The 22,302-nt window shown below is 37.4% G+C and overlaps 2 protein-coding genes across 2 annotated transcripts; one reads left to right on the top strand and one right to left on the bottom strand.

The window, feature by feature from the left end:
- Positions 1 to 1,855: 1,855 nt before the first annotated feature.
- LOC125269643 lies at positions 1,856 to 4,365 on the top strand. Its single transcript, XM_048192573.1, has 2 exons — positions 1,856 to 2,908; positions 3,365 to 4,365. The coding sequence occupies exons 1-2, from the start codon at positions 2,491 to 2,493 to the stop codon at positions 4,363 to 4,365; spliced, it is 1,419 nt and encodes a 472-aa protein (XP_048048530.1). The 5' UTR covers positions 1,856 to 2,490.
- A 385-nt stretch (positions 4,366 to 4,750) lies between these two features.
- LOC125269644 lies at positions 4,751 to 21,539 on the bottom strand. Its single transcript, XM_048192574.1, has 4 exons — positions 21,266 to 21,539; positions 6,053 to 6,244; positions 5,808 to 5,904; positions 4,751 to 5,715 (listed from the first exon to the last, which is right to left on the bottom strand). Exons 1-4 carry the CDS (start codon positions 21,290 to 21,292, stop codon positions 4,760 to 4,762), a joined length of 1,272 nt encoding a protein of 423 aa, XP_048048531.1. The 5' UTR covers positions 21,293 to 21,539; the 3' UTR covers positions 4,751 to 4,759.
- Between the last annotated feature and the right edge of the window lie 763 nt (positions 21,540 to 22,302).

Genomic DNA, 22,302 nt, shown 5'->3' with positions numbered 1-22,302 from the left:
CATATGACATTTCTTTTACTTGTCTACTAAAATATTATTAATAATTAACATCCATAAGTAGGTCATATTTTTCACAATTAGCTCATAAACACAAGAAGCTTTTTTGTTCCAACTGTACCCATGTCGAAAACAGTCAGGTACAGTTGAAACAGTACCCTAGTACAGTTGAGACACCCATCCAGAATGCTGTAAAGCTGCCTAACCAATTCACTACAAATGTAAAATACATTTAAAAATGAGAATTTAACAGTTTTTATTTCCATTTAGTATTTTATTTTATTATTTTGTTTAGTTAAAAGTAGTTCATTTGTAAAACACTGTGCAGTAATGGCAAACAGTGATACAATATTTAATTTTACGCCATAAATTTAATATTAACAGTTGAAAAGTTGAGTAACAGTAAAAAACATTGAACAATTGCAAACAGCAATAATAAAACAGATGTTTTATTTAATTAAACAGATATTAATTTTAATACATTAATAGATCTTAATAGATCTTACATCGTGCAACTAAACTGCATGGGCCGCAATAGGATTCTATGGTGCGGGTACATTTGATACACTGTGTCTCAACTGTACCCCGCTGACCACCTCGAACATTTCTCTAGATTTTACGATGACCTTGTATGACACAAAGTCATGCAATATGTCAGTGCTTAGAGCACAAAATAAGGTTTACGAAAATGTAAGTTAACTTTAACAGTCATGTAAGGATGAGAAGCTATTCAATGTGGAAGCGACGTGGTGAAGTGAAAAAATTACCTTAGAAAAAAACTTTCGCCGATATCTTCGGACTGGAGAAGCGCATGTACTTCAAATTTCACACAATTGAAGAGGGCGCTAATATGCATGTGCTAAGAAAATTTCACAGATCAGACTTGTTGCGAACGTTATTTAAGGTGTTTCAACTGTACCCTACACTCTAAAGGTTCTTTGGGGTTCTATATAGAACCCTAGGGTTCTTTAACCAACTTTATAGAACCCTTTCTGCCTAAAAGGTTCTATATAAGGAGAAAGAACCCTTTTGGCACAAAGGGTTATTTGGGCTAAATGTGCTTTATATACATTTATTTAAATGATTACACTGTTGAACATTATATTTGTGTTTTTACTTCAATTTTACTTAGGCACACCTTTCATTCTGAAGAAAACAAACTTATATACATTTTCAAGTTTAATAGGTTTATTAGAAAAAATAATTGCCGCATTATCCTGTAATGAAAAAAAATCTAAATTACAGTTTTTTACAGACGCTAGGACACATTTCTCAAAACTTAGGTCACTTTTGCAAAACTCTTCACACAGTGAGCACAACAGAAGTCTATGTGGGCTAAACTGAGGATCAATAATCATTGCTTTGGCACAAAATGCATTCAATGACTACATCTCTCAAATTTCATGAATTCTTTTCTCACTCAGACACAACTGCCAAAACTCTTTGTACGTACAGGCCAATTTGCACATGCTTACATACTGTTTTCAAAACTGTTAAACTTATGTTCAAAACAATAACATAATACAAAACTGAATAAGAGCAATTTGCTACATTCCTACAGTAATATTTTAATGAAATATATTTTACATTTTAAAATTAAATGCTATAAAAACAATTGAATTGTATCTGTATCATAGGATGGTGTGTAAACAAATTCTTGTATTTTGGAATTACTAAAAATAAATAAACGACATAAAATATTGGTCAATTCTGCATCATGTCTGATTCATTCCAGTAACATATATTGCAGTGAATTATAAACAGAGTTATGTCCTTGTTTTACACAAGAAAACATTGTATAATGCTACATGTTGTTAGTGTTTTTCAGGTCATTGTTTTGTGGGTGACAAAGTGTGTTTGTCGGCTGTCAACATTTGCTAGTGTTGTGAAAGAATAAGTTGATTTGAGACCTGAATACAGTGTTTTGGTAGTTGTAGTGCATTTTGAATGTGAAATGAACTGCTTTGCCAAGCTGAAAGTTGGTTAGGAGAACTGTGTGAAGAGTTTTGCAAAAGTGACCTAAGTATTGAGAAATGTGTCCTAGCGTCTGTAAAAAACTGTAATGCAATAATTAATAATAATTAATTAATATTTCTGTTTGCACTCTCACTGCAGGGATGGACTCTGGAGTACAGCATTACTTCAATAAGATGAAAATAACACACTCCTCTATGATTCATGTAAGTTTTAAGATGTAATTGTGAGAGATTACTTTCTGTTTTCTGTTGTACTGTACACTCCATAAGTCTAATAAATGTTTTTTCTGACTTGCATCTCCATCTTAGGATGTCAAGCCCCCTGAACGCAAAGAGAGTCTGCATCAAAATGGACATGAACCTGATTGAAAATACAAGATGTCAAAAGTACCTGTTGGCTGTCTACTTTTTGTTCTATAGACCTTTTTCACACTTCCGCATTTTTAACCGGAAGTTAGTTGAGAACGTGCAAAGACACTTCCTGTTACCGTAGTAGTAGATAGCGGGAAATGCAAAAATGGCAGAGTCCAAAAACAGAAGTTTTTGTTGTGTCCCGGGTTGTTCATGTTGTAACCAAAAACAACCATACCTCTCATTTCACTCATTTCCATCTGACCAAGCAACAAGAAATTTGTGGATTCATGCTGTAAGAAGAGAAGAAGGGCCGAATTTCTCTGTGAGGAAAGGCAACACTTACGTCTGTAGCAGACACTTTGCCAAGGAGGATTACTTCGGTGGAACAACCATCAGTCGCCTTAAAAGTGGTGTTGTCCCAAGCCTGTTCCCTTGGAACAATTTTACAGCACCACTCAAAAGGGAGTCTGTATTTGAAAGGGTGAACAAACGTCAGCTGGTCCCCTCCCAGGCGGATGACAACAGTGCAGCTTCTAAGGCTATTAAAATGGATCACGATTATGTGACACACCCACCCGCAGGTAAGGTTTAAATAACGTCTAAACATTACAGTTGTGTTATAAATATAAAATGTACACATCATTGCAAGTATGTTTTAAGTGGTTTAAAATGTGATACATCAGCATCCTTTAGTGGTATTCATGGTGTCTGAGAAAAATTTTAGTTGGGGGATAATACACATTTAAAAATGTATTATTCCTGTCAGTGTAAGAAACAAAAGTGTCAGTGTTTAGTGTTAGAAACACAATTTTAATTGTTACATCACCACTCAAAAGGGAGTTAAGGAGACTCTTTATTATTATAAAGAGAAACAAAATCTAATGTATCCTTTATGTACCATAGAGGTGTGTAAACGTGAAGCAAGCTATATTTAGGTTTTTCAATTAATACAAAATATTATCATAAATGCATATTTTTTTAATAGTATTAACCAATTTATAGTTTTATTAACTAATATAATTGATTTGTTTTTACAGGAGCACTGGATGAGGCCCTGGGTTACATTGAAGATTTGGAAGCCAGACTGAAGAGAGTAGACCTGCCATCTCCCACCCTCTTCAGCAGATATTGTGCATCAGATGACCAAATCAGATTCTACACTAAATTTCCATCTGAGGGTTTATTTAGAATCTTTTGGGAGTCTATCGCACCATCTGCCTCTCGACTGGTGTACTGGACCAAGGCAAAGAGGATCGGGGATGAAGCCTGTCCTGAACCCAGCCCACCTCGCATCATGCCATTAATTGATGAGTTTTTGATGTACTCTTTCCGGGTTGCTGTGGGCATGAAAGAGCAGCTAATTGCTGACATGTTTAATGTGAGCATTGCCACTGTCAGCAGGGTTACCATCACCTGGGCTAATTATCTTTTTATCGTGTTGTCCTCAGTCAAAATCTGGATCAAAAGGGAAAAGGTCAAATTAAGTATGCCACCGAAATTCCAGAAATACTGTCCTAATGTCAGGGTCATTCTGGATTGCACAGAAATTGCTCTGGAGAACGCCTCATCCTTGACCTTGCAGTCAGAAACCTTTTCCAACTACAAGAACAGAACAACACTGAAAGGCCTCATCGGAGTAGCTCCCTGTGGTTTGATTACATTCATCTCACCTCTTTACACTGGCTGCATTTCAGACAAGGAGATCACCAAAATTTGTGGAATCCTTCCCATACTGGAGCCAGGGGACGATGTTATGGCAGATAAGGGCTTTCTTATTGAAGACCTCCTTGCTGAAGTTGGAGCAAAGCTGATCATTCCACCTTTTAAGCATTCAGCACAATTCAGCAAGGAAGAAACAGCACAAACCCAAGCCATTGCCCGCCTCAGGATTATAGTGGAGAGGGCGATAGCCAGAGTGAAGTCCTTCCACATCTGGGACTCCCCTGTACCACTTACACTGATTGGAAGCGTGAATCAGATGTGGCTCAACTGTTGTGTCCTGTCCAATTATCAGGGACCTTTTTGTCTTGAGGAATAAATTAATCAAATGATGTTGTAATGTTATGTAAATATGTAAATAGTTAATAGGTTCCCTGCATTTTGTACTTCATATTTACAATTTGTCAATAGTTATTGAAAAGTAAAAATTGATCAGTAATTAAAACAACTTTGATCAAAACGGTGAATCTTTTTATTTCATAGAGTAGCTACTTTTTTGAAGCTTTTTGAAAGTATTTTTTCATAACTTATTTACAATTTGAGTTGAATAAATACAACTGGAACAGGTTTTTAAAAGGTACAAATACAAAAAAAAAAAACACTAGAAAAAGGTAACTGAATCCATATGATTTAAATACCTTATCTCCTCTAAGTGCTACAGACAATGGCCTTTTTAAAAAGTTAACATAAAAATACATAAACATACAAATTATTTAATTTGATTCAATGTACACATCCATGTAGCTGTTGTAATAAAACAAATCTAGTTTCTCCTTCATTTCTGTAATAAAGTGATTATCGCGCCATACTCTCTCTACAGTTAATGTTGTCAGTGTGTCAGTGACAAAGTCGCACCATTCCAGTCCAGACACTGCCAATTGGCCCTGAACCTGCCAGTAATAGGTGTGAGAATGCCTCAAAGTGGCATTACCATCCTGCATCTTGAGGTGAGCAACCTGAGACACATCATTCTTTGTGCTGCATTTTACCTCAACAAGACCGAATGGGGGTGATTCTGAGGGATCATACACCCTCCCGTCTGGGCTGGCTCCAAGATGTGGTGAGTTGGGATGAATGATGAATCCTACAGGCAGCACATTCACACGCATAAGTTCAGCATAGTATGCCAGCACCTCAGACTCCATCAGCAAACCACGCTTCATTGCTGTTGTTTGTCTCGCTGAGCCTCTGATCATTTGAGCAGCTAATGCCCTGGCTGCGGACTCCTGCTCCACACTTCCCTTCTTGTAGCAACATGCACCCCGAAAACGACTGGCCGTCAGCCTTGAACGTCGAAGCTGTGCCCATGCAGGACATTTGGACTGCTCTCTTGTTCCCTTCTCACACTCAGAAGACATTTCCGCTGACACTTGCAAAGATTGGAGATGCATTAGCTGATGTATTGTTGGCACAAATTGCAGGCTAGACAAACTATGCTGCATCAAAGGAAGAGTTGGGAATTCTGGAGCCATGTGGTGCAATATGAAGCCAGTGTTTTTTTCAGGTGGACAATGATAGGACATTGGTGATCCACGTGGCACAGGCCCAAATTTCGATGGTGTCAGCTCCAGCTCCTCTGAGTCATCTAAAACAAGAGCCATGAGACACTGGGGGTGCAGCTGGCGGAGTTTGGCTCCTGATGCCATAATGTCAGGATCTGGAAGTGGTCCTTTAGAAATAGATAAATAATAACAATCAATTATTGGTCAAACAAAAAATGAATACTACTAACCATAAAAACCATACAGGGAGAATTGGCACCTGAATATGCTCTGTACAGTGTAGACCTCAGACCACTCTTGCCCACTGTTTTTGGCTTTCGCACAACAAGCTCACTGGCAGCTTCAGGATGGATCCCCTTAAAAGGTAAACAAACAGTTAAGTTAGGCTATAACAACAGACACAATTATTAGAAAAAATTATTGCAAGTAACCAAATGTTCAATGGTCATGCTGATACACAAATAGAAAAAGAAACAAGGTAGATTAATTTTATCACAAACCCACCTGTGTTCTTGGTCGGTGCCATCTCTGTAACTCACTAGTGCAGGCCAGAGGAGGTGGAACAACAGGCAGGCAGAGCTGTGAAAAATGTGCAGTCTGGTACAAGAGTGCAACTACATGGTTGCAAAACCCTTTTCCAGCCACACAACTACATCTAAAGGCCGTTAAGTTTGCCCTTTCTGTTCCGAGTGAGATCTACACAATCGTAAGAAATAACAAATGTGTTAGATTACAATACTTATATTTAGGGGCCAAGCCCCGAAGGGGCTGTAGCCCCTATTGTAATTGTACGTTTTCCCTTTTATTATTATTATTCTTCCTCCCGAATGGGAGTCTATGGCAGCCCTATCAACGGAACATGAGAAAATGATGAAATTTGGCACAGTTGTAGAGATGCTCATGAATAGTGATTGGACCAAATTTGGAGTCTCTAGAACCAACTCTATAGCGCCACCACCAGTTCAAAATTTCAACATTCTAACGGTTTTAACATTTGAACTCTTTGTCATAGAAAAATTAAATTTAGTTCATCTGATTCGTCTCTTCATGCTGATGCTATTCAACTTCTTACATTAAGTCTCCACCCATTACAGTAGCGGCCATTTTGAAAAGTACAGTATTTGTTTTTTTCGCTTCTCCTCCTTCAAAATTTGTCCAATTTTGTCCAGACTTTGATCAGGTGATCTTTGGTCTGAGCCGCACAGAAATGACTGAACAGATTTTTTTTATTCATCTTTGTTCAAAAGTTATGATGTCACGAAGTTAACGAGGTTGACCCGAAATTGCTATAGAGGCTGTATCTCGGCCAAACTTTGAGCAATCGAAACAAAAATTGGTACCCTTGATCAAGACCATGATCTAAGGTTCCATGCCGAATTTGGGAACAGCGCCACCTACAGGTCATGAGATATGAAAAATGGCTATTTTGGCCAATTACTTTTGAACACTTTATTAGAAAATCAAGATCTTGGTGTCTATGGATTCCTTGGGCCATGCCGAATCCGGGGATATTGAATTTGTCAACATCGGATGAAAAGCATGTCCGCCATTTTGAATTTTGTCATAAATTGCAATAACTTTTAAACAATTTGACATATCATCACAAAATTTGGTACATATGACCATCAGAGTGTCCTGAAGGTACATGAGAAGTTTCAGCACAGCGCCACCTAGTGTTCCACAGATATAATGTTTTTTGCAAAATTGCTTATAACTTTTGAAAACATTATCCAAAATTTGTCTGCTTTATGTCATTTTATTCCCTGGCTTATGCCGATTCCGACAATGTGTCATTTGTCATTTTCCTTAAATGTACCTGTCTGCCATATTGAATTAAATCAAAAACAGTTTTTTCGCTACTCCTCCTACAAATTTTGGTCAATTTTGTCCAAAATCAGCTCAGATGATCTTTGGACCGAGCCGCACAGAAATGACTGAGCGGATTTTTGATATTCGCTACCATTCCCAAGATATTCATCTCTGAATGTGACCTTGCTTGTGTTTGTTGTCTTATACTAGTTAGCTTAGCACAGTAATTGCTTAGCATGCTAAACTATTGCTATTCTTTCTAATGTGGTCTTCAGTCAACAGGTTAACCAAAACTTAGTTGGCATTAAATAACTTTGCATACTAATATGGTTAACATGCTATGAAGCTTTTTTTTTTGTGAACTCTTTCTCACACTGAAACCTCTGCTTAGCATACTGATGAACTTGCATGGCTGATTAGCTCAATGTGTTACGCCACGGATCCCGAATGCTCTGCATCGTGGGTTCGAAACTCAGTGTGACACATGCCCAGACCGCATGAGGTACTGTGGCAGGAAAAGATGCAGAACTTGTGTCTGTTCTAGGCATTCTGCCTAAAACTGGTCTAATCTGAAGCTATCACATGCAATTCCTTTATGTCCAAATTCGTAGTTATTCTTCTTCCCCCTGTATGGTAATCAATGAACCATAAGAAGGAAAATTATCAAATTTGGCATGCTTGTAGTGATAGAAATTAAAAGTAATTTGACCAACTTTGGAGTATCTAGGACTAAGTCTATAGCGCCACCACCAGTTCAAATATTCACTTTTGTAAAGGTTATAACTTTTGAACCCTTTGTTCCAGAAAAATGAATGTCAATACAACTGATTCCTCTCTTCATACTGATCACATTCAATATCTTACATTAAGTCTCCACCCAGTACAGTAGTGGCCATTTTGAAAAGTACAGTATTCCGTTTTTTCGCTACTCCTCCTTCAAAATTTGTCCAATTTTGTCCAAACTTTGATCAGGTGATCTTTGGTCTGAGCCGCACAGAAATGACTGAACAGATTTTTTTATTCATCTTTGTTCAAAAGTTATGATGTCACGAAGTTAACGAGGTTGACCCAAAATTGCTATAGAGGCTGTATCTCGGCCAAACTTTGAGCAATCAAAACTAAAATTGGTACACTTGATCAAGACCATGATCTGAGGTTCTATGCCAAATTTGGGAACAGCGCCACCTACAGGTCATGAGATCTGAAAAATGGCTATTTTGGCCAATAACTTTTGAACACTTTATTAGAAAATCAAGATCTTGGTGTCTATGGATTCCCTGTGCCATGCCGAATCCGAGGATATCGAATTCGTCAACATCGGATGAACCACGTGTCCGCCATTTTGAATTTTGTCATAAATTGCAATAACTTTTAAACAATTTGACATATCTTCACACAAATTGGTATGTATGACCTTTAGAAGGTCCTGAAGGTACCTGAGAAGTTTCAACACAGCGCCACCTACTGTTCCACAGATGTAATGATTATTGCAAAACCACTTATAACTTTTGAAAACACTTTCCAAAATGTGTATGCTTTATGTCATTTTATTCCCTGGCTTATGCCGATTCCGACGATGTGTCATTTGTCATTTTCCTTAAATGTACCTGTCCGCCATATTGAAATAAATGGAAAACAGTTTTTTCGCTACTCCTCCTACAATTTTTGTCCAATTTTGTCCAAAATCAACTCAGGTGATCTTTGGACCGAGCCGCACAGAAATGACTGAATGGATTTTTGATATTCGCTACCATTCCCAAGATATTCATCTCTGAATGTGACCTTGCTTGTGTTTGTTGTCTTATGCTAGTTAGCTTAGCATGCTAATTGCTTAGCATGCTAACCAGTTGTCATTCTCTTTAATGTGGCTCTTCAGTTATCAAGTTAACCATGAGCTTCATTAGCATTAAGTTAGCTTAGCATGCTAATATGGTTAGCATGCTAAGTAATGCTTTTTTTGTGAATTCTTTGTTAGACTAAAAGGTTTCTTCCACAGTCTGTTGAATGTGCATCCTCAAGTAGCTCAATGTGTAAAGCCAGTTATCTGAAGAGCCCTGTATCCGAAGTTAGTGGGTTCGAATCCCAGGTGGAGCGGTTTTATAAAATAGTGTGTTTTGATTCCTTTACTGCCTCTTGGATTAGAAATAAATGCTTTTTGTTTCATGCTGTGTTCATTTTCATCTAAGCTTATGTACATTCTGAGTTCATTCTTGCCCGTAATTCTGAACCAGCTGTTTCATGTTTGTTCATTTTCTGCTGTTTTTCCTCTTCCTGCTCTGTATTGCACTACAGCATGATGAGCTGCAGAATGATCTAAACTAAAGTTATTAAATATAACATTCAGTGCAGTTTTATAAAAATTCTTCATTTTGAGTTCATTCTCACATGAACTACTGAACTTCGGCAGTTGTGTAAACATTCACCTGCACAGTGGTGCAATGAGATTAGAAATGGACACTGGACCAGCGGTCATGGGTTTGAATCCTGTGTCATGGGTTCAAATTTAAGCGGCTCAGATGATCTTTTGACCGAGCACATAGAAATGAGTGAACAGATTTTTAATATTCGCTACCGTTCCCAAGATATTCATCTCTGAATGGGATCTTGCTTGTGTTTGATGTCTTATGGTAGTTAGCTTAGTACAGTAATTGCTCAGCATGCTAAACTATTGCTATACTTTCTAATGTGGTCTTCAGTCATCAGGTTAATTGTTTTTCTGTGAACTCTTTCTCACACTGAAACCTCTGCTTAGAAGACTGATGAACATGCATGGCTGATTAGTGTTACACCATGGATCCTGAATGCTCTGTGTCCGTTTTAGGCATTGTGCCTAAAACTGGTCTAATCTGAAGCTATCACATGCAATTTATTTATGTCCAAATTCATAGTTATTCTTCTTCCCCCCAAATGGTAGTCAATGTACCATAAGTAGGAAAATTATCAAATTTGGTACACTTATAATGATGGTAATTTAATTTTTGATATTTGCTACTGTTCCCAGGATATTTGTCTCTGAATGTGTCCTTGCTTGAGTTTGTTGTCTTATGTTAAATAGCTTAGCATGCTAACCAGCTGTCATTCTTTGTAATATGGCTCTTCAGCTATCATGTTAACCATAAGCTTCATTAGCTTGAAGTTAGCTTAGCATGTTAATCTGGTTATCATGCCAAGTAATACTTTTTTGTATTTTCTTTCTCACACTAAAAGTTCAGCATATTGAATGTGTGTGCTCTAGTAGCTCAACTTGTAAAGCCAGATGCCTGATGAGTGCCTTATTGAAAGGTTGTGGGTTTGTATCCATGGTGGAGCAGTTTTATGAAATGATTCCTTTATCTTGGTCACCATTGTATTGATCTTTATTATTAGGGGCCAAGCCCCGAAGGGGCTGTAGCCCCTATTGTAATTGTACGTTTTCCCTTTTATTAGGGGCCAAGCCCCGAAGGGGCTGTAGCCCCTATTGTAATTGTACGTTTTCCCTTTTATTATTATTATTCTTCCTCCCGAATGGGAGTCTATGGCAGCCCTATCAACGGAACATGAGAAAATGATGAAATTTGGCACAGTTGTAGAGATGCTCATGAATAGTGATTGGACCAAATTTGGAGTCTCTAGAACCAACTCTATAGCGCCACCACCAGTTCAAAATTTCAACATTCTAACGGTTTTAACATTTGAACTCTTTGTCATAGAAAAATTAAATTTAGTTCATCTGATTCGTCTCTTCATGCTGATGCTATTCAACTTCTTACATTAAGTCTCCACCCATTACAGTAGCGGCCATTTTGAAAAGTACAGTATTTGTTTTTTTCGCTTCTCCTCCTTCAAAATTTGTCCAATTTTGTCCAGACTTTGATCAGGTGATCTTTGGTCTGAGCCGCACAGAAATGACTGAACAGATTTTTTTTATTCATCTTTGTTCAAAAGTTATGATGTCACGAAGTTAACGAGGTTGACCCGAAATTGCTATAGAGGCTGTATCTCGGCCAAACTTTGAGCAATCGAAACAAAAATTGGTACCCTTGATCAAGACCATGATCTAAGGTTCCATGCCGAATTTGGGAACAGCGCCACCTACAGGTCATGAGATATGAAAAATGGCTATTTTGGCCAATTACTTTTGAACACTTTATTAGAAAATCAAGATCTTGGTGTCTATGGATTCCTTGGGCCATGCCGAATCCGGGGATATTGAATTTGTCAACATCGGATGAAAAGCATGTCCGCCATTTTGAATTTTGTCATAAATTGCAATAACTTTTAAACAATTTGACATATCATCACAAAATTTGGTACATATGACCATCAGAGTGTCCTGAAGGTACATGAGAAGTTTCAGCACAGCGCCACCTAGTGTTCCACAGATATAATGTTTTTTGCAAAATTGCTTATAACTTTTGAAAACATTATCCAAAATTTGTCTGCTTTATGTCATTTTATTCCCTGGCTTATGCCGATTCCGACAATGTGTCATTTGTCATTTTCCTTAAATGTACCTGTCTGCCATATTGAATTAAATCAAAAACAGTTTTTTCGCTACTCCTCCTACAAATTTTGGTCAATTTTGTCCAAAATCAGCTCAGATGATCTTTGGACCGAGCCGCACAGAAATGACTGAAGCGGATTTTTGATATTCGCTACCATTCCCAAGATATTCATCTCTGAATGTGACCTTGCTTGTGTTTGTTGTCTTATACTAGTTAGCTTAGCACAGTAATTGCTTAGCATGCTAAACTATTGCTATTCTTTCTAATGTGGTCTTCAGTCAACAGGTTAACCAAAACTTAGTTGGCATTAAATAACTTTGCATACTAATATGGTTAACATGCTATGAAGCTTTTTTTTTTGTGAACTCTTTCTCACACTGAAACCTCTGCTTAGCATACTGATGAACTTGCATGGCTGATTAGCTCAATGTGTTACGCCACGGATCCCGAATGCTCTGCATCGTGGGTTCGAAACTCAGTGTGACACATGCCCAGACCGCATGAGGTACTGTGGCAGGAAAAGATGCAGAACTTGTGTCTGTTCTAGGCATTCTGCCTAAAACTGGTCTAATCTGAAGCTATCACATGCAATTCCTTTATGTCCAAATTCGTAGTTATTCTTCTTCCCCCTGTATGGTAATCAATGAACCATAAGAAGGAAAATTATCAAATTTGGCATGCTTGTAGTGATAGTAATTAAAAGTAATTTGACCAACTTTGGAGTATCTAGGACTAAGTCTATAGCGCCACCACCAGTTCAAATATTCACTTTTGTAAAGGTTATAACTTTTGAACCCTTTGTTCCAGAAAAATGAATGTCAATACAACTGATTCCTCTCTTCATACTGATCACATTCAATATCTTACATTAAGTCTCCACCCAGTACAGTAGTGGCCATTTTGAAAAGTACAGTATTCCGTTTTTTCGCTACTCCTCCTTCAAAATTTGTCCAATTTTGTCCAAACTTTGATCAGGTGATCTTTGGTCTGAGCCGCACAGAAATGACTGAACAGATTTTTTTTATTCATCTTTGTTCAAAAGTTATGATGTCACGAAGTTAACGAGGTTGACCCAAAATTGCTATAGAGGCTGTATCTCGGCCAAACTTTGAGCAATCAAAACTAAAATTGGTACACTTGATCAAGACCATGATCTGAGGTTCCATGCCAAATTTGGGAACAGCGCCACCTACAGGTCATGAGATCTGAAAAATGGCTATTTTGGCCAATAACTTTTGAACACTTTATTAGAAAATCAAGATCTTGGTGTCTATGGATTCCCTGTGCCATGCCGAATCCGAGGATATCGAATTCGTCAACATCGGATGAACCACGTGTCCGCCATTTTGAATTTTGTCATAAATTGCAATAACTTTTAAACAATTTGACATATCTTCACACAAATTGGTATGTATGACCTTTAGAAGGTCCTGAAGGTACCTGAGAAGTTTCAACACAGCGCCACCTACTGTTCCACAGATGTAATGATTATTGCAAAACCACTTATAACTTTTGAAAACACTTTCCAAAATGTGTATGCTTTATGTCATTTTATTCCCTGGCTTATGCCGATTCCGACGATGTGTCATTTGTCATTTTCCTTAAATGTACCTGTCCGCCATATTGAAATAAATGGAAAACAGTTTTTTCGCTACTCCTCCTACAATTTTTGTCCAATTTTGTCCAAAATCAGCTCAGGTGATCTTTGGACCGAGCCGCACAGAAATGACTGAATGGATTTTTGATATTCGCTACCATTCCCAAGATATTCATCTCTGAATGTGACCTTGCTTGTGTTTGTTGTCTTATGCTAGTTAGCTTAGCATGCTAATTGCTTAGCATGCTAACCAGTTGTCATTCTCTTTAATGTGGCTCTTCAGTTATCAAGTTAACCATGAGCTTCATTAGCATTAAGTTAGCTTAGCATGCTAATATGGTTAGCATGCTAAGTAATGCTTTTTTTGTGAATTCTTTGTTAGACTAAAAGGTTTCTTCCACAGTCTGTTGAATGTGCATCCTCAAGTAGCTCAATGTGTAAAGCCAGTTATCTGAAGAGCCCTGTATCCGAAGTTAGTGGGTTCGAATCCCAGGTGGAGCGGTTTTATAAAATAGTGTGTTTTGATTCCTTTACTGCCTCTTGGATTAGAAATAAATGCTTTTTGTTTCATGCTGTGTTCATTTTCATCTAAGCTTATGTACATTCTGAGTTCATTCTTGCCCGTAATTCTGAACCAGCTGTTTCATGTTTGTTCATTTTCTGCTGTTTTTCCTCTTCCTGCTCTGTATTGCACTACAGCATGATGAGCTGCAGAATGATCTAAACTAAAGTTATTAAATATAACATTCAGTGCAGTTTTATAAAAATTCTTCATTTTGAGTTCATTCTCACATGAACTACTGAACTTCGGCAGTTGTGTAAACATTCACCTGCACAGTGGTGCAATGAGATTAGAAATGGACACTGGACCAGCGGTCATGGGTTTGAATCCTGTGTCATGGGTTCAAATTTAAGCGGCTCAGATGATCTTTTGACCGAGCACATAGAAATGAGTGAACAGATTTTTAATATTCGCTACCGTTCCCAAGATATTCATCTCTGAATGGGATCTTGCTTGTGTTTGATGTCTTATGGTAGTTAGCTTAGCACAGTAATTGCTCAGCATGCTAAACTATTGCTATACTTTCTAATGTGGTCTTCAGTCATCAGGTTAATTGTTTTTCTGTGAACTCTTTCTCACACTGAAACCTCTGCTTAGAAGACTGATGAACATGCATGGCTGATTAGTGTTACACCATGGATCCTGAATGCTCTGTGTCCGTTTTAGGCATTGTGCCTAAAACTGGTCTAATCTGAAGCTATCACATGCAATTTATTTATGTCCAAATTCATAGTTATTCTTCTTCCCCCCAAATGGTAGTCAATGTACCATAAGTAGGAAAATTATCAAATTTGGTACACTTATAATGATGGTAATTTAATTTTTGATATTTGCTACTGTTCCCAGGATATTTGTCTCTGAATGTGTCCTTGCTTGAGTTTGTTGTCTTATGTTAAATAGCTTAGCATGCTAACCAGCTGTCATTCTTTGTAATATGGCTCTTCAGCTATCATGTTAACCATAAGCTTCATTAGCTTGAAGTTAGCTTAGCATGTTAATCTGGTTATCATGCCAAGTAATACTTTTTTGTATTTTCTTTCTCACACTAAAAGTTCAGCATATTGAATGTGTGTGCTCTAGTAGCTCAACTTGTAAAGCCAGATGCCTGATGAGTGCCTTATTGAAAGGTTGTGGGTTTGTATCCATGGTGGAGCAGTTTTATGAAATGATTCCTTTATCTTGGTCACCATTGTATTGATCTTTATTATTAGGGGCCAAGCCCCGAAGGGGCTGTAGCCCCTATTGTAATTGTACGTTTTCCCTTTTATTAGGGGCCAAGCCCCGAAGGGGCTGTAGCCCCTATTGTAATTGTACGTTTTCCCTTTTATTATTATTATTCTTCCTCCCGAATGGGAGTCTATGGCAGCCCTATCAACGGAACATGAGAAAATGATGAAATTTGGCACAGTTGTAGAGATGCTCATGAATAGTGATTGGACCAAATTTGGAGTCTCTAGAACCAACTCTATAGCGCCACCACCAGTTCAAAATTTCAACATTCTAACGGTTTTAACATTTGAACTCTTTGTCATAGAAAAATTAAATTTAGTTCATCTGATTCGTCTCTTCATGCTGATGCTATTCAACTTCTTACATTAAGTCTCCACCCATTACAGTAGCGGCCATTTTGAAAAGTACAGTATTTGTTTTTTTCGCTTCTCCTCCTTCAAAATTTGTCCAATTTTGTCCAGACTTTGATCAGGTGATCTTTGGTCTGAGCCGCACAGAAATGACTGAACAGATTTTTTTTATTCATCTTTGTTCAAAAGTTATGATGTCACGAAGTTAACGAGGTTGACCCGAAATTGCTATAGAGGCTGTATCTCGGCCAAACTTTGAGCAATCGAAACAAAAATTGGTACCCTTGATCAAGACCATGATCTGAGGTTCCATGCCGAATTTGGGAACAGCGCCACCTACAGGTCATGAGATATGAAAAATGGCTATTTTGGCCAATTAACTTTTGAACACTTTATTAGAAAATCAAGATCTTGGTGTCTATGGATTCCTTGGGCCATGCCGAATCCGGGGATATTGAATTTGTCAACATCGGATGAAAAGCATGTCCGCCATTTTGAATTTTGTCATAAATTGCAATAACTTTTAAACAATTTGACATATCATCACAAAATTTGGTACATATGACCTTTCAGAGTGTCCTGAAGGTACCATGAGAAGTTTCAGCACAGCGCCACCTAGTGTTCCACAGATATAATGTTTTTTGCAAAATTGCTTATAACTTTTGAAAACACTTATCCAAAATTTGTATGCTTTATGTCATTTTATTCCCTGGCTTATGCCGATTCCGACAATGTGTCATTTGTCATTTTCCTTAAATGTACCTGTCTGCCATATTGAATTAAATCAAAAACAGTTTTTTCGCTACTCCTCCTACAAATTTTGGTCAATTTTGTCCAAAATCAGCTCAGATGATCTTTGGACCGAGCCGCACAGAAATGACTGAAGCGGATTTTTGATATTCGCTACCATTCCCAAGATATTCATCTCTGAATGTGACCTTGCTTGTGTTTGTTGTCTTATGCTAGTTAGCTTAGCACAGTAATTGCTTAGCATGCTAAACTATTGCTATTCTTTCTAATGTGGTCTTCAGTCAACAGGTTAACCAAAACTTAGTTGGCATTAAATAACTTTGCATACTAATATGGTTAACATGCTATGAAGCTTTTTTTTTTGTGAACTCTTTCTCACACTGAAACCTCTGCTTAGCATACTGATGAACTTGCATGGCTGATTAGCTCAATGTGTTACGCCACGGATCCCGAATGCTCTGCATCGTGGGTTCGAAACTCAGTGTGACACATGCCCAGACCGCATGAGGTACTGTGGCAGGAAAAGATGCAGAACTTGTGTCTGTTCTAGGCATTCTGCCTAAAACTGGTCTAATCTGAAGCTATCACATGCAATTCCTTTATGTCCAAATTCGTAGTTATTCTTCTTCCCCCTGTATGGTAATCAATGAACCATAAGAAGGAAAATTATCAAATTTGGCATGCTTGTAGTGATAGTAATTAAAAGTAATTTGACCAACTTTGGAGTATCTAGGACTAAGTCTATAGCGCCACCACCAGTTCAAATATTCACTTTTGTAAAGGTTATAACTTTTGAACCCTTTGTTCCAGAAAAATGAATGTCAATACAACTGATTCCTCTCTTCATACTGATCACATTCAATATCTTACATTAAGTCTCCACCCAGTACAGTAGTGGCCATTTTGAAAAGTACAGTATTCCGTTTTTTCGCTACTCCTCCTTCAAAATTTGTCCAATTTTGTCCAAACTTTGATCAGGTGATCTTTGGTCTGAGCCGCACAGAAATGACTGAACAGATTTTTTTTATTCATCTTTGTTCAAAAGTTATGATGTCACGAAGTTAACGAGGTTGACCCAAAATTGCTATAGAGGCTGTATCTCGGCCAAACTTTGAGCAATCGAAACAAAAATTGGTACCCTTGATCAAGACCATGATCTAAGGTTCCATGCCGAATTTGGGAACAGCGCCACCTACAGGTCATGAGATATGAAAAATGGCTATTTTGGCCAATTACTTTTGAACACTTTATTAGAAAATCAAGATCTTGGTGTCTATGGATTCCTTGGGCCATGCCGAATCCGGGGATATTGAATTCGTCAACATCGGATGAAAAGCATGTCCGCCATTTTGAATTTTGTCATAAATTGCAATAACTTTTAAACAATTTGACATATCATCACAAAATTTGGTACATATGACCATCAGAGTGTCCTGAAGGTACATGAGAAGTTTCAGCACAGCGCCACCTAGTGTTCCACAGATATAATGTTTTTTGCAAAATTGCTTATAACTTTTGAAAACATTATCCAAAATTTGTCTGCTTTATGTCATTTTATTCCCTGGCTTATGCCGATTCCGACAATGTGTCATTTGTCATTTTCCTTAAATGTACCTGTCTGCCATATTGAATTAAATCAAAAACAGTTTTTTCGCTACTCCTCCTACAAATTTTGGTCAATTTTGTCCAAAATCAGCTCAGATGATCTTTGGACCGAGCCGCACAGAAATGACTGAACGGATTTTTGATATTCGCTACCATTCCCAAGATATTCATCTCTGAATGTGACCTTGCTTGTGTTTGTTGTCTTATACTAGTTAGCTTAGCACAGTAATTGCTTAGCATGCTAAACTATTGCTATTCTTTCTAATGTGGTCTTCAGTCAACAGGTTAACCAAAACTTAGTTGGCATTAAATAACTTTGCATACTAATATGGTTAACATGCTATGAAGCTTTTTTTTTTGTGAACTCTTTCTCACACTGAAACCTCTGCTTAGCATACTGATGAGCTTGCATGGCTGATTAGCTCAATGTGTTACGCCACGGATCCCGAATGCTCTGCATCGTGGGTTCGAAACTCAGTGTGACACATGCCCAGACCGCATGAGGTACTGTGGCAGGAAAAGATGCAGAACTTGTGTCTGTTCTAGGCATTCTGCCTAAAACTGGTCTAATCTGAAGCTATCACATGCAATTCCTTTATGTCCAAATTCGTAGTTATTCTTCTTCCCCCTGTATGGTAATCAATGAACCATAAGAAGGAAAATTATCAAATTTGGCATGCTTGTAGTGATAGTAATTAAAAGTAATTTGACCAACTTTGGAGTATCTAGGACTAAGTCTATAGCGCCACCACCAGTTCAAATATTCACTTTTGTAAAGGTTATAACTTTTGAACCCTTTGTTCCAGAAAAATGAATGTCAATACAACTGATTCCTCTCTTCATACTGATCACATTCAATATCTTACATTAAGTCTCCACCCAGTACAGTAGTGGCCATTTTGAAAAGTACAGTATTCCGTTTTTTCGCTACTCCTCCTTCAAAATTTGTCCAATTTTGTCCAAACTTTGATCAGGTGATCTTTGGTCTGAGCCGCACAGAAATGACTGAACAGATTTTTTTTATTCATCTTTGTTCAAAAGTTATGATGTCACGAAGTTAACGAGGTTGACCCAAAATTGCTATAGAGGCTGTATCTCGGCCAAACTTTGAGCAATCAAAACAAAAATTGGTACACTTGATCAAGACCATGATCTGAGGTTCCATGCCAAATTTGGGAACAGCGCCACCTACAGGTCATGAGATCTGAAAAATGGCTATTTTGGCCAATAACTTTTGAACACTTTATTAGAAAATCAAGATCTTGGTGTCTATGGATTCCCTGTGCCATGCCGAATCCGAGGATATCGAATTCGTCAACATCGGATGAACCATGTGTCCGCCATTTTGAATTTTGTCATAAATTGCAATATCTTTTAAACTATTTGACATATCTTCACAAAAATTGGTATGTATGACCTTTAGTATGTCCTGAAGGTACCTGAGAAGTTTGAACACAGCGCCACCTACTGTTCCACAGATATAATGTTTTTTGCAAAAATGCTTATAACTTTTGAAAACATTTTCCAAAATGTGTATGCTTTAAGTCATTTTATTCCCTGGCTAATGCCAATTCCAACGATGTGTCATTTGTCATTTTCCTTAAATGTACCTGTCCGCCATATTGAAATAAATGAAAAACAGTTTTCTCGCTATTCCTCCCACAAATTTTGTCCAATTTTGTCCAAAATCAGCTCAGATGATCCTTGGACCGAGCCGCATAGAAATGACTGAACGGATTTTTGATATTCGCTACTGTTCCCGAGATATTCGTCTCTGAATGTGACCTTGATTGTGTTTGTTGTCTTATGCTAGATAGCTTAGCATCCTAATTGCTTAGCATGCTAACCAGTTGTCATTCTTTTTAATGTGGCTCTTCAGCTATCAAGTTAACCATGAGCTTCATTAGCATTAAGTTAGCTTAGCATGCTAATATGGTTAGCATGCTAAGTAATGCTTTTTTTTGTAAATTCTTTCTTACACTAAAAGTTCTCTTCCACAGCAGGTTGAACATGTGTCATGAAGTAGCTCAATGTGTAAAGCCAGGTACCTGAAGAGCCTCTACCCAAAGATAGTGGGTTCGAATCCCGTGTAGAGCGGTTTTATGAAATAGTGTGTTTTGATTCCTTTATTGCCTCTTGGATTAGAAATAAATGTTTTTTGTTTCATGCTGTGTTCATTTTCATCTAAGCTTCTGTACATTCTGAGATCATTCTCGCCCATAATTCTGAACCAGCTGTTTCATGTTTGTTCATTTTCTGCTGTTTTTCCTCTTCCTGCTCCGTATTGCGCTACAGCATGATGAGCTGCAGAATGATCTAAAGTAAAGTTATTAAATATAACATTCAGTGCAATTTTATGAAAATTCTTCATTTTGAGTTCATTTTCACATGAACTAATGAACTTCGGCAGTTGGACCAACATTCACCTGCACAGTGGTGCAATGAGATGAGAAATGGACTTTGGACCCGGAGGTTGTTGGTTCGAGTCCCGTGAGGGGTGCCTTTATACAATTGTGTCTAATGAGTCATTTTGATACCTTTTTTATCCAAATAAGCATTGTACTAATCTTTATTCCTCTTCAATGAGATACAAGTGTTTTTAGTTCATTCCGTGTTCATTCTCATCTGAACTTCTATTGATTTTCATTTCATTTCCACCTGTCCTTCTGAACCAGCTGTTCTGCATGAACATTCAAATTCTGCTGTTTTTGCTCTACCTGCTCCGTATTGCGCTACTGCCCCTTCTGGGGCTTGGCCCCGAATTGCTGCTTGCAGCTATATTATATCATTACATCTGTTGACATGATCGCTTACTCTGAACTTACTGAAAAAAATGAAAGGGCTGCAACCGCAGCAAGAAGAATATTAAACACCAGGCCAAAGCAGCAACTTCAGAACTTCTGCCAACTGGCATTCTGTTTACTATCAAACCTCCAGTTTGTGAGGCTCCTCGTTCTTCCTCATTGACCTGAAGCATCTACCTCTCACTACAACCTGTTCCTCGAGTACATTTGATACTATGAATGCCAAAAGGAAAACAAAATAGTCTGTTTTACAAAACTTCACTTATGCTGCCTTAACTTGTGCTGCCAGTAAAAAAATATGCTACACATTGCACCGTTTACTGTATGTATCTAATTGTGAAACAAACAGCTATACTATATTATAGCATTATCATTATAGAAAAATGCAAACTACAAATGTATGTCGCTGTGATACAATTCATTTTCAGACATAATGAAGAACACTAATGTCCAGCATAACATGGTATTTGCGGTAGTTTGCTAAACGCTAACGCTAGCTAGCATTATAGCGATTGGCTTTATTTACCTTGGTAATCGTGGATAAATTCTTCATGAAAGAATTTGTAGCCTTTGTCTAGTTTTGTGGTCTTGGTGGAGGAATTTGCATCCACTATTTTTACCACATCTGCAAAGGTGACTTTTGGCAGATTTAAAAGGCTAAGAGAAAACACTCTGCCGGTATACATTTTGGCGAGTAAGCGCAAAGCGGAAAAACGTTTACACGTCCATGACGTATTTCCGGTTTTTGTGAAAAAGGTCTATATGGAGCATCCAAAAGCCAGTTTCTTTCATTCAGCACTTTTTAGCCCTTCTCAGTACTGAATTTACTATGGGTCATTTGTTTTTATTGTTTAAATGCTTATCTGAATGTTAAATTATCATTTAACGCTTATGAATTTAAAAACAATTCTACTAGCTAGTCTTTTAGTTCATTTTTAAGAAACATTTATTTATGTTAACTCTTCTAACTATTGCTCTATGAATTGCAGTGTGTTTTATGTTACTTGTGTCATTGTAAATGCTAATAAAAATGTCTTAAATGATTACATATTATGTTGATGTGTTATGCCTATGGGTATTTAAGTTTTTCTAGTGATAAAGTAACTATATAAAGCAGGTTAATTCATAAAATGTTATTAAAATAAATTAAAAACTAAATCAATAAAATGAACCCCTAAAAGGTTCTATATAGAACCTTTTTTTCTGGCAATAAAGAACCCTAAAGGGTTCTTTTGATTGAACCCTTAAAAAGGGTTCTATATAGAACCTTTTAGGGGTTCCATATACGTAGCGCCTGATAGAACCTTTTTTGGTTCTATATAGAACCTTTTCTTCTAAGAGTGTATAACCAACTGTACCTGGTCTACCCTACCATATCAAATTGGGTATCCATCTTAGTGATAATACCCATATTTAAAATGAAACAATCATATTTTAAAATATTTTAATCATATCATAATAAAATATCATTTATTGTCACTACTGTAAATCTATACTAAATAGGCTATTATGGGATCTCCTACAATGCTTTCAGAATCTTTACTTTTTAAAATAATTTTGTTC

This window comes from Megalobrama amblycephala, linkage group LG6 (genome assembly GCF_018812025.1).
Source record: "Megalobrama amblycephala isolate DHTTF-2021 linkage group LG6, ASM1881202v1, whole genome shotgun sequence".
Classification (NCBI taxonomy): domain Eukaryota; kingdom Metazoa; phylum Chordata; class Actinopteri; order Cypriniformes; family Xenocyprididae; genus Megalobrama; species Megalobrama amblycephala.
The sequence above is the reverse complement of the archived record's forward strand: the minus strand, read 5'-3'. Positions and strand labels throughout refer to the sequence as shown.

Bases quoted from the DNA above. Each gene is read 5' to 3' on its own strand.
- LOC125269643 (XM_048192573.1), top strand. From the start codon at position 2,491: ATGGCAGAGTCCAAAAACAGAAGTTTTTGTTGTGTCCCGGGTTGTTCA. The intron at 2,909-3,364 runs GTAAGGTTTAAA...TTGTTTTTACAG, and splicing joins TGTGACACACCCACCCGCAG to GAGCACTGGATGAGGCCCTG.
- LOC125269644 (XM_048192574.1), bottom strand. From the start codon at position 21,292: ATGAAGAATTTATCCACGATTACCAAG. The intron at 6,245-21,265 runs GTAAATAAAGCC...ACGATTGTGTAG, and splicing joins ATTTATCCACGATTACCAAG to ATCTCACTCGGAACAGAAAG. The intron at 5,716-5,807 runs GTGCCAATTCTC...CTATTTCTAAAG, and splicing joins ACTGTACAGAGCATATTCAG to GACCACTTCCAGATCCTGAC.